This window comes from Stegostoma tigrinum, chromosome 7 (assembly GCF_030684315.1).
Source record: "Stegostoma tigrinum isolate sSteTig4 chromosome 7, sSteTig4.hap1, whole genome shotgun sequence".
NCBI classification, from domain to species: Eukaryota; Metazoa; Chordata; class Chondrichthyes; order Orectolobiformes; family Stegostomatidae; genus Stegostoma; species Stegostoma tigrinum.
In genome coordinates this window covers 38,324,213-38,337,037 of record NC_081360.1, presented here as the reverse complement: position 1 = coordinate 38,337,037, position 12,825 = coordinate 38,324,213, and the positions used below count along the sequence as shown (strand labels likewise).

The window sequence follows — 12,825 nt, the reverse complement described above, 5'->3', positions numbered from 1 at the left end:
TGTGTCTCTGTGGTGAAAAGAAATGTCATAATTTGTCTGGAATCAAAACTGCCACTCCCAAACCAAGCCTCCTCACTCATTTTGGGGGAATGCATTCGAAGTCCATTCTGTCCCCAGTGATTTGGAATCTCTAGAGACTATGGAACTCAGGCTGTGTAGGTTAGACCAAGTAATAGTAAGTCTGTTCTCAATCAATTTCTTTGGAAAAACTAGAGTAGCCCACAATACGATCTGGGTCACCTTTGGAGGTGAAGGACGTGGGAGTTCAATTGCAGGCAGTGGTGATCTGGTTTCCATCAAGACAGCTGACCACAGAAAACATCATGTGTAAATATTGCATTAACCCTTAGAAACTGTCTAATTTTACAAGGCCTATCAACAAATGCAAACATTACTAAGAAGTGCCAACGAGTGCCGAACAGTGGCATAACAAGTCTTGCCTAGATGTGTCTAGAAGTTTTAAAATGTGTGGGCTACCACTAGTCTTAAAAACTGAACTGTGCCAGCTACATAAATGTGGTGTCTGGGAATTCTTTGATGAATTATGCACCTCCTCATTCCTGAAAACAGTCCACCATCTACAAGGAGTGTCCAAGGATACTCTACACGTGCCCGAATGAGAGCACCTCTCTACTTACTCAAGAAGCTTGACATTAAGGACAAATTAGCCTACTTGATTGTCACCCCATTCACCACCTTCAACATTCATTTTCTCCAACTCCAATGCACAGTGTGGCATTGCACAATATGTCAATAATCTTGAGGGGGAGTAGATGGACATAGGTTGGCATGGATAGTGCACAGAAAATGAAGGATTGAGAGATGACTGAGTGGCCTGCTATCTTTACATGCAGTATCAAAGACCTCAGGCAGGTTTTCCACCTCGCTCACCTTGGGAACTGTGCAGCTTCTTGTCACTCAGACCAACTCCCAAGCAAGCAAGCACCCAAGACTGAAAATCTGAAGTGCGGGTAGCCATGTTTAAAGTCTTGATCACAGAATCGAGATTCCTGCTGAATCTGCACCCTGATGCAGGAACGAAAAACAGGCACAATGTGTCCTTTCCAGTCTAAGTATTCATTTAGCAGTGTGCATCCAAATAACCTTTCCAGTACTAAAAATTAGCTTGCACAACTGTGGAGTTTCATTCTTTCATATCTTAAATTATGAAGGTGAAGATGATCTGTTAATTTTTAAAAACCTTTTCTTTCTGTATCTATTTACTCTCCCTTTTAACCCAAATCTTTCTTTCAGCTTATTTCATTCTATGTATTCAGTTCAAACTTTAAGTCCTTGGTCAGACTTTGCAGGTTCATTAATATTTTTCAGTCTCAGATACATGGTTGCTTTCACTTTCATGCAAGTCCCAGATGCCACGCAAAGGCATTGGGCTTTTTTCGATGGTTGCCTGACGAAGACCTTCGGTGTCATAGCCGCAAGGAAATTTACAGGTGAGAATATAACAAATCCCAGCATCTTTTGTTCAACACTCACACACAAAAAAATCAGCCCAATTTGTTCTATACTTTCAGATCAAAAAGGTGTGTTATATCTGAACAAGCACAGTGAGGTTAATTAACTTACCTTTTACTTTACACTTTGCCAGACATTCTTTCATGGTTTCAAAGTTGTTTTCATTTCCACCACATCCCCCGTAGATAAATTCTTCACATTTCTGTGTGAATATGTTGTAGTAGTATCTTTTGTTTACAGCTTTGCAATACCCACTATCAGCTTTATATGTACATATTTCATGGCCATATGTCAACTCCTTACGTTTATTTTCTGCAGAAGAAAAAATCAGTTATTATGGGTTTAAGTACAATAAATATTGATTTTAAGTGGAAGTTCGATACGCAATATTCCCCATGATTAGATGTTTTGTGTAGTTTCAATTTTCCTTCTTTTCTGTCCAACTTCAGAGTTTTAAATTGTGACGCAATCCTCTAAATATTGAGAATGCAATATTTGTCCATTTTGAGTGTTATAAATAAAATCTAATCTGATCCCATCTGATGACAGATGCCTGCTGTGATGGTTGGAATTTGTTTCCACTTGCTTTGTTGTGAAGACACCTACTGAATTCAAATTGGTCTAACTCATGTTCCATTGTCCAGAACATTACCAGTTTCACTGTAAGAACTTATCTCTTATTTTGCTGAATCGACCAGAATAGCATATCTTGTCATTTGTTGAATGTAAGCATATGTACTTCCAGTGCTGGAATGCAGAAATCTATCAAGTGGTAAAGGGTTTTAGCATGTCTGATCACTTCTTGCACTTGTTGACACAGCTATACGCATAAAACTGATATTTTTTTTTAAATTGCAGGCTTCCAATTTTGAACAATGTCAAATCTATTCCAATATTTCAAATAGTATTAATAATAACAAAGATAAACACTATCCAAGTTCTTTTTACAATTCAAAAATGAAATAATGCAGCCTTTCCTTCTAACAGAATGTCTTGCATTCATATTTGTCACAAAGAAAGCAGGATTCTGAGATCATCGAACCTTCTGGTGTAAAAGGATAACATTCTACGCATTTTGCCTTTGAACGAACTATTTTAGTTAGGCCTACTCTCCTGCTCTCTCCCCACTGCCCTGAAAATATTTATTTTTAAGTATTTATCCAATTCCCTTTTGTAAGTTCCCACTGAATCTGCTTCCACCAGTGCATTCTAGATCAAAGCATGTTGTTAGGTTTAAAAAAAAAGTCTCATTATCCCTCTTCCATGATGTTTCAATACTTAAATTTTTAAAAAAGTTTCCTTTGATAAATGGTAAGTTCCTTCTTAGCAAAGGAAGATTTGATTGATTTCTGCAACCTTCTGCAGCTTCTTATGATTCTGAGCAGAGCAGTTGCCTTACTTGGCTGTAACGCACCTCAAAAGGATGCTTTATACGGGAAAAGTTGGTGAGGGTACTTATGGACATGCTGAATTTCTTAAGCTACCTGAGGAAGAAGAGATAATTGTATCAGTGATAATGGGAACTGCAAGTGCTGGAGAATCCAAGATAATAAAATGTGAGGCTGGATGAACACAGCAGGCCCAGCAGCATCTCAGGAGCACAAAAGCTGACGTTTCGGGCCTAAACCCTTCATCAGAGAGGGGGATGGGGCGAGGGTTCTGTAATAAATAGGGAGAGAGGGGGAGGCGGACCGAAGATGGAAAGAAAAGAAGATAGGTGGAGAGGAGAGTATGGGTGGGGAGGTAGGGAGGGGATAGGTCAGTCCAGGGAAGATGGACAGGTCAAGGAGGTGGGATGAGGTTAGTAGGTAGGAGATGGAAGTGCGGCTTGGGGTGGGAGGAAGGGATGGGTGAGAGGAAGAACAGGTTAGGGAAGCAGAGACAGGTTGGACTGGTTTTGGGATGCAGTGGGTGGAGGGGAAAAGCTGGGCTGGTTGTGTGGTGCAGTAGGGGGAGGGGACAAACTGGGCTGGTTTTGGGATGCGGTGGGGGAAGGGGAGATTTTGAAGCTGGTGAAGTCCACATTGATACCATTGGGCTGCAGGGTTCCCAAGCGGAATATGAGTTGCTGTTCCTGCAACCTTCAGGTGGCATCATTGTGGCACTGCAGGAGGCCCATGATGGACATGTCATCTGAAGAACGGGAGGGGGAGTGGAAATGGTTTGCGACTGGGAGGTGCAGTTGTTTATTGCGAACCGAGCGGAGGTGTTCTGCAAAGCGGCCCCCAAGCCTCCGCTTGGTTTCCCCAATGTAGCGGAAACCAAGCGGAGGCTTGGGGGCCGCTTTGCAGAACACCTCCGCTCGGTTCGCAATAAACAACTGCACCTCCCAGTCGCAAACCATTTCCACTCCCCCTCCCGTTCTTTAGATGACATGTCCATCATGGGCCTCCTGCAGTGCCACAATGATGCCACCTGAAGGTTGCAGGAACAGCAACTCATATTCCGCTTGGGAACCCTGCAGCCCAATGGTATCAATGTGGACTTCACCAGCTTCAAAATCTCCCCTTCCCCCACCGCATCCCAAAATCAGCCCAGTTCGTCCCCTCTCCCCACTGCACCACACAACCAGCCCAGCTTTTCCCCTCCACCCACTGCATCCCAAAACCAGTCCAACCTGTCTCTGCCTCCCTAACCTGTTCTTCCTCTCACCCATCCCTTCCTCCCACCCCAAGCCGCACCTCCATCTCCTACCTACTAACCTCATCCCACCTCCTTGACCTGTCCGTCTTCCCTGGACCTGTCCGTCTTCCCTGGACTGACCTATCCCCTCCCTACCTCCCCACCTATACTCTCTCCACCTATCTTCTTTTCTCTCCATCTTCAGTCCGCCTTCCCCTCTCTCCCTATTTATTCCAGAACCCTCGCCCCATCCCCCTCTCTGATGAAGGGTCTAGGCCCAAAACGTCAGCTTTTGTGCTCCTGAGATGCGGCTGGGCCTGCTGTGTTCATCCAGCCTCACATTTTATTATCTGAGGAAGAACAGACATTATTGTGCCTTTCTGACCATTGCATCTACATTGGAAGTCCAGGACAGGATGTCAGTTCCAGTCAGTTACTCCCAGGAACTTGTCGCTCTCAACCTCTGCTTTATTCACGTAGATGGAGGCGTGTTCTCGTCTTTTCTTTCTGAAGCCAATTATCAGTTCTTTTGTTTTGCCGATGTTGAGAGAGAGCTTGTTATCTTTGCACCATGCCACCAAGCCCTCTATCTTCTTTCTGTATACTTGTAACTGCAACTTGTAACTGCTTAATATTCACAGCAGCGGTAGTCATTAAACAGAATCAATTAATGTGAAAAACAAAACTGAAACATTTGAGGAGGGCAAGGTCTCGGTGAAGTCACTGAACTATGAAGGATTAATCTGAGAACAACTCAGACTAAAACATCTTATCTCACACTTATATTATAGGTGGCCCAACTGAACGGTTCGGAAACCAGCGAAGCTCCATTGAATGCTGCCACAAAACAGCTTAGGATTAATGCATGAGGATTCAGACAAATATATTTCCTTATAAAAATCCCACTGCCTGATACATTGAATATATTTACTACAGTTACAGTACAAAAATATCCCAAAGATGCTACAATATTCATTGATTCCTTTGTAAGTTAGTACTTTACAAGTCAGAAGTACTGCATGGAAATATTAAGAAAAAAATAAGTCTGCCTTTCACCATTTTTACCCTGCCATGACTCTGACTAAATTGCTCAGTTTTTAAAAGTTATACGGTGGGTTTTTAGTGAATATTTCACTCCTCAGAGATGTTTGCATCAGGGTAAGCTTTGCAGCATTCTCAATTTGAATCAGCAAAATCTAAAGAGGTAGGTATTCTTCAAAAGACTTGCAGGAATTTTGTGTACCTCCTGGTGTTAGAATTGAAAAGAAAGAAGGAATGTTTACCAGGTAACAAGGTGTAGAGCTGGATGAACACAGCAGGCCAAGCAGCATCTTAGGAGCACAACAGCTGACGTTTCGGGCCTAAACCCTTCATCAGAAATGGGGGAGGGGGAGAAGGTTCTGAAATAAATAGGGAGAGAGGGGGAGGCGGATACAAGAGAGTTGCAGTGGGAGAGAGATCCCCTGAGGTTTGTCCGGAGGGTGGAGGGTAACTTCTTCAGGTTAGGCATCCCTACTCTCTTGTATCTGCCTCCCCCTCTCTCCCTATTTATTTTAGAACCCTCTCCCCCTCCCCCTCCCCCATTTCTGATGAAGGGTCTAGGCCCAAAACGTCAGCTTTTGTGCTCTGAAAATGCTGCTTGGCCTGCTGTGTTCATCCAGCTTCACACTTTGTTAGCTGGAGTTTAATCCGGACAAATGTGAGGTGATGCCTTTTGGAAGGTCAATTACAGGTGGAAATTATACAGTGAGTGGCAGTACTCTTAGGAGTATTGATAGGCAGAGGGATCTAGGTGTGCATGTTCATAGATCACTGAAGGTGGCAGCAGAGGTAGATAAGGTAGTAAAAAAAAGACTTTGGCATGCTTACCTTCATTGGAAGGGCCATTGGAGTGTAAAGATAGACAAGTTATGCTGCAGCTTTACAGGTGCACAGTGTGGCATGGTGGCTCAGTGGTTAGCACTGCAGCCTCACAGCACCAGGGACACAGGTTCAATTCCACCCTCAGGCAGCTGTCTGTGTGGAGTTTGCACATTCTCCTTGTGTTTGCATGGGTTTCCTTTGGGTGCTCCAGTTTCCTCCCACAGCCCAAAGATGTGCAGGCTAGGTGGATTGGCCATGCTAAATTGCCTGTAGTGTTCAGGGATGTGTACATTAGGTGTGTTATAAGGGGATGGGTCCGGGTGGGATGCTATGAGAATCAGTGTGGGCTGGTTGGAGCTGAAGGGCCTGTTTCCACACTGTATGGATTCTATTCTATGACTACTTTAATCAGGCCACACTTGGAATATTGCGTACAGTTCTGGCCACCACACTGCCAGAAGGATGTGGATGCTTTGGAGTTGCTTTTGAGATGCTTTGTATAGAAAAAAAAAATTACCAGGATGTTGCCTGACATGGGGGGATTTTAGTTATGAGGAAAGGTTGGATAGACTTGGTTTGTTTTCACTGGAACACAGGCAGTTGAGGGGCAACCTGATAGAAGTTTAGAAGATTATAAATGGCATGGATAAGATGGAAAGTAGAAGGTTTTTTCCCCTAGGGTGGAGGGGTCAATTACTTGGGGACACAGGTTCAAAGTGTGAAGGCGGGGCGGAGTTTAAAAGAGAGGGCCTGGAACATGCATCCAGAGGATGTGGTGGAAGCAGACACAATAGCAGCATTCAAGAGGCTTTTGGACAAATACTTGAACAGGAAGGGAATAGAGGGATACAGATCCTGTAAGTGAAGACCGTTTTATTATGGAAGGGCAAAATGTGTTAGTGTGGGCTTGGAGGGCCAAAGGTCTGTTCCTGTGCTGTAAGTATTGGGTGCTGTAAAATATTAAGAAAGCTCCTGCATCCTTATAAATTTGAGAGCTATTTTTTCCAAACTCCCGTGTACTTTTAGTGTCACTTTTAAATTCAGTTCTCCTAATGTAGCCTTTCTGAATAGCATACAGGTCTGGACAAGCCAATAACTCAAAACTAAAAAAGTATTCACTGTAATTTTCTGCATCTTACACAGCTGTTAAAAGTGGTTTATCTGTTGGTAGCCTAATGCTAGCTTAGAGATAGCTTGCTCTAAAAGGTGGGGACTAATCTGTACATATTTACATTTCAGGGGAAAAAACACATTCTGGAAAAATTGATTGCAGGTTTACATATTATCATTTGAGAGCAGAGTCTCAAGGCCAGAACTGACTTGTTCTATGTGACCTCCAGTTCTCACCCATTTTCTAATTGTTGAGTGAGACTCTACCACACTTCAATTTCAATGCAAGAATGAGGTCATTTTCTAACTTCAAAAATGCTCTAATGCTCTATGATAATAGCATTCAGATATCCTGATCAGTGCTTTTGTATCCCAGTGGGGATCCAAAACCTGTTGATGCTCTGAAAACATGTTTACAACGTGTAGCAATATCATAAAGGTACATTAATTTAAGTTCTCTTGTGCTGGATTCTACCTGGATCAGCTTCAATGTACAGACTGTAACTAAGGACCACAGCAAAAACATGCATTCTTTCATGACCTTAGGATATCCAAAACCACCTACAGCCAATGAAGTAATTTGCTGTTATAATGCACTTCATTAAGTCAGGCACAAAAATTAGGAGCAGGAGTGAGCCACTCAGTCCCTTCAGCATGCACTATCATTCAAACGAATTATTCCACATTCCTACCTACCCAAGACAACTTTTCATCCCTTTGCTTGTCAAGAATCCACCTACTTTTGTTTTTGCTCCCTCTTACAGGTGAGTTCCAAAGACACACAAATTCGAGGAAATAAAAATTCTACTCACAGCTATCTGAAAAAGCTGACCCTTTGTTTTTGGACAGACTCCTAATTCTAGATTCTCCCACAACAGTAAACAACACTTTTACATTCACCCTATCAAGATATCTTAGGATCTCATAGTCTACAAATAAGTTGTCTGACACAAACAGGCATAATTCATTCTGCTTCTGTGGATCACCCGAAGTGGACAGGAGTTTAAGAATTACAGTCAATCCTGTACTTTGCACAGCTAGCACTTCCTAAATGTGCATGTATATTGTATATTGATCACAGCAGATGACATATATAAATTTATAGTTAGAAAATGTAGAAGAATTGAAATGTCCCATTACTTTTCCCACTCATTATGATCTTGTTATTGCCCTGCAAAATGCAAGACAGTAGCAATATTTAATGTAATACCTATTCCCCACTGCTTTATTCGGGAAATACCTAAAAAAAAATGAAGACGTTCAAACACCTACACAAATAACGATTTATTCTACCTGTTGTTGCATGTTATCTCATAAAGTGATAGCTAATATCATAGATAATAGGAACTGCAGATACTGGAGAATCCAAAATAGATGCTGCTTGGCCTGCTGTGTTCATCCAGCTCTACAGCTAATATCATAGCTGCTTTCAAATCTGAACCTCTTGGCATGATACTGGAATGGCATCCAAAAATAAAATCATTTGGATCTTCCAATATATTAAATATTAAATATTAAATTCTTCCAGGTCAATGTGCTTTAAAACTGAAAAATATATAGCCCTGAAAAATATAAAACTGAAAGATTTATCATTCTAAATCACAAGGAAATGTCCTGTCTTCATCTGTATTTCCTCATTCCATAAATTTCCTCATTAATTCTGTGTAGCTCTCCAGACATCATTTCTTTGTTAACTCGACAGTGCTAAGTAAGTCTCCTGTGACAGCATACTGATTTTGCTGTTCAAATTAAATAATACTCTGAACCAAATTACTACATCAATGCTACACATTTCTAGATATTAAGGAACACATTTGTGAAAGTTACAGATGTCCCACAGATTATATACCCAACTTCTTTGTCCTTGGAATCAATTTAATATTTCACTGAAAGAACGAGGAAAATATTTATCCAAAAAAGTTTCTTGTTGCTGCTGCAAACACATGATGTCACATTGTATTTACTGTAATAGACCATTTGATGATTTTATTCCACACAAGCTTCTTCAGACATTACATCATCTCAATCTATTAATAAATCTTCCAATTATTTTTCCTCCTGATCTAATTATCTAACTTCCCCTTAATAGTTACCTCAACTATTCCATGTCATAGAATGTTCTGCATGCTAGCCACTCTGAGAAAAGAATATTCTATTTTCTTTGTTTGATTTATAGATTGTTATCTTGTATTAATAGCTGTTAGTTTGGACTTGTCCAAAACATGAAAGATCTTCTCTATGTCTACTCTATTGAACTGTTTCACAATTTTAAAGACTTCTATTAGGTCTGCTGACATGTCTCAATTTTTAAAACAAAGTGAAGACTCATCTTATCCAATCTTTCCTTATTTTTATTACAGTTCTGTTCTGGTGTCCTCTGCTTTTGAACTTTCATCAGTGTCTCTACATCCTTCCAGCAATATGGAGACTATGACTAAGTGTCATCTAGCCAAGGTTCTGTACAAGTTTAACATAAACTTTTCTACTTTAGAATTCTGTCTCTTCAGAAAAGAACCTTTTCTTTTTCATTTATAGCTGCATTCTTCTGATTTAAATCATTTGAGAATTTATCTCTCCTGGTCACATTATTCCTTCAGCACATTCAGCCTTTATTTTTCTAAGAGTAGTCCACTCACTGCTCTTAGCAAACTGCACTATCCCGCAGTGACTTATAATGCATTCTACAAATTTGTTATCTTTTTGTATTGCCAGCCTTCCTTAGCGGTAACCGTGCGTCTGTACCAATTTACACAAAACATTTTAGACGCTTCCTTGAAAAAAAGTCAATAATGAAGTTGATAAATTGTGCATCTTGCAAACATATAGAAAACATAAATATTCAAATTTGTACATAAATGTGTTTCATCAGGAGAATTAAGGCAAAAATGAAACAAAAAAAAATGAAAGGGTACCCAATAGCAGCGTGTTCAGTTCTTTCTGGAACACTATACACGACGAAAATGATTAACTGAGGTGACCTAGAAGGGTACACATTAAAGCACTTCACTGGCCAACGTGGTGAAAAACGCTATATAAATTTATATTTTAAAGTTTCTTCTCACTATGCGCATGTTATTAAGTATCATGTGGCGAGTGAAATTAAACATTGAAACCACATAGCCGTACTTATAAAGTATTGCAATGATACTAGTCCGTTAATTGACTATCGTTGCACCATTCCCATATTCCACCAGAACCCAATACTAAGTTGAAACTTTACGCCACTCTGTCTCATGCCATCTATGATTCTAAGTCAGCAGAAGTCAGTTGTTCAAATCTTTAATATAAGCAGAAAAATCTTGGGAAAGCCCTCAGCAGGCCAGGTAACATCCATACAGATATTAGAATTAATAGAGTTTATGGATCTATTTTCTCCAGATTTGCTGGGTACTCGAGCATTTTCTATTTTTATTTCAGGCTTCCAGGATGTTGATCTTCAGAGGTGCTAGTTTCACCAGAGTGTGCATCCATCACTCCTACCAAGAGGTGCTCACACTTAAAACTGCGATCCAGTCCAAACTTTTAGTAAGAAGGATCTACACCTCTCAGAACTCTGTGCGCGCTATGATTGCTGTCACAGTGATTAGCCTTGGAGCTCTGATCCTCCGCACTGCACTTACCTTTTCTCTGGGCAGCCGGTTCGCAATCCACACTCAGGAGGAGCACGGCCACTTTGAGCAGCGTGAGCAACATTGTTGGCTTTGAGTGCGGGGTTACGCTGCTTGCTGGGAGCCGGTGCAAAATCGATCTGCTCTCAGCTTGCTCTGCTCTTGCTCTCCAAAGTGTCTCCAATGGGATCCCCGCCTACTTCCGGGCTGCTGGATGACTCCACACGATGGAGTTATCTAAACAAAATTCCCGCAAGTTATCACATCCTGTGATACATGTAGGAATCATTACAGGTGAATGTGACACCAGCACATATCAGCGATTAACTTTCCCGTATGACTAGTCAATAAATGCCAACACAACTGAGGTGTAGACATTTACAGAATAGTAAGCCGTATGTATCCCCCCCTCATTATAGTCAAAAGGGGAAATTATTCTATACGCATCAGGGCAAACATGCTATCAGAATTAACAAAGAGACTTCAGTCTTTATTTACCATCTTTCCCTGAGGGCCTAACACCGCAAGTAAGGGCAAAAACGTCAGAGGTATATTCGCTTATCTTATTTTAAACTACTGTACCATGGAACCTCGACTTAACACAGCTTCAAGCACCCAATTCATTTATTGTGGAATTCTTTTAAATGCACGCTGGTTGTCTCAGTATTGAGCAAGTCTCATATCAGATTTTTGAGTGATGTGTATGCATTTTAGGTGAACTCATTTTCTTTTACAGAGCGTTGTGCTGCCCCTTGCGTAAATTAACCCTCCAAAGATGCAGATGTTGGGCAAGTGGAGTCGCTGTGGTGTCAATGGAATTCTGAGGAAGAGGTGGGGCATTATAACGTAAAAAGAAATGAATGGACATTCACTAGAAGTACAAACGCTGTGGTAAGAAGATTAAGGACAATCTTGTACAGACCTGAATAATGTAAGCTGTGGTGAAAATTGTGGCAGGATTATGCAAAATAAAGCCCGCAGAGGTCTGTGTCATTGTCAGGAACATCTCGCTGTATCCTTTAACTTATTTCAAGGTTTTGGGAGCAGCAGTGAGCTGCCTATTAAAGGGGATTATTGCATGTTGACGACCTCATCAATTGCATATCTTACGTTATTACGAGTAACTTCCTGGCCTGCCACCAAAGGGGACATCTACACTTTGAGAATTCTCAATGTGGAAATCAGTGGCTACTTGGTGACTTCAGCTTGCTACTTGGCCCCAAAACCATATTTTATACCAGTCACCAACATCTCAGGGTACGGTAGGCATTGGTCACCTACACCCCACATTTATGGACAACGGTGTCTGACGCATGTCAGCCTCGAAGGTACATTATACAGTGCCTTCTGCACCTCAGTGCTGCACGTGGGAGTGCAATGGCAACTATCATTGTATTTTGCAACAAGAACACTTTTGTGCTTGGGGACATGCACCCAACTCATGGACTGGACCAGGCTGCATCTCCAGCCAGTTTGCTTCCTCTCTTTGTGTTTACTCATTTTGAGCCTACCTAGGTGCTTGCAGGATCACTGCCTTGTCTTGCCTCTCAGGCAGAGAGATCAGACTGACAATATTGCTGTTTGCTGTGCCATTTAACACAGACTCAAGGCTAGGAAGCTTGCCATGGTACTCACCAATCTTCAGTTACATCAAAGGGAGGAGCCTTCAATCGGGGGTCCTGGCACAGAAGTCAACGACAGCCTCCAATATTAGTCCAAAGGATTGAACATATTTAGTCAGCCACTTGGGGCAGTTCATCAGGATTCCCTCCAAATAACAGGTAAAATATCAGGTAGCATACCACCTATCTGAGCTATTACTGCCCTACAGGGGATGGTATCCCTTCTGGAATGAGAGAGAGGGGGTTTTAAGTGAGATGAAAGTGGTGGGGTTTGGTGGGGGTGGGGTTGTGGGGGGTGTCGGGGGGTGATGGGGGTGTGTGTGTGTGTGTGTGTGTGTGTGTGTGTGTGAGGTGGTGGGGGGGGTGGGGGCGTGTGGGGGGGTGGGGGTGTGTGGGCGTGTGGGAGGGGTGGGGGGTGGGGGTGTGTGGGGGGGTGGGGGCTGTGTGGGAGGGGTGTGGGGGGTGGGGTGTAGGGGAGGGGTGGGAGGGGTGTGGGGGGTGGGGTGTAGGGGGAGGGGTGGGAGGGG

At 42.2% G+C, this 12,825-nt stretch overlaps 1 protein-coding gene across 1 annotated transcript in view; it reads right to left on the bottom strand.

Annotated features, from left to right (window-relative positions):
• Window positions 1-10,867, bottom strand: part of LOC125453985 (tissue factor pathway inhibitor-like) — a 46,395-nt gene extending 35,528 nt beyond the window's left edge. Inside the window, exons 1-2 of the mRNA XM_048534205.2 lie at window positions 10,689-10,867; window positions 1,585-1,785 (exon numbers count right to left, since the gene is read on the bottom strand). Coding sequence (XP_048390162.1) covers window positions 1,585-1,785; window positions 10,689-10,761 — 274 coding nt within the window. The 5' untranslated portion in view covers window positions 10,762-10,867. The remainder of the gene's footprint in view (window positions 1-1,584; window positions 1,786-10,688) is intronic.
• Between the last annotated feature and the right edge of the window lie 1,958 nt (window positions 10,868-12,825).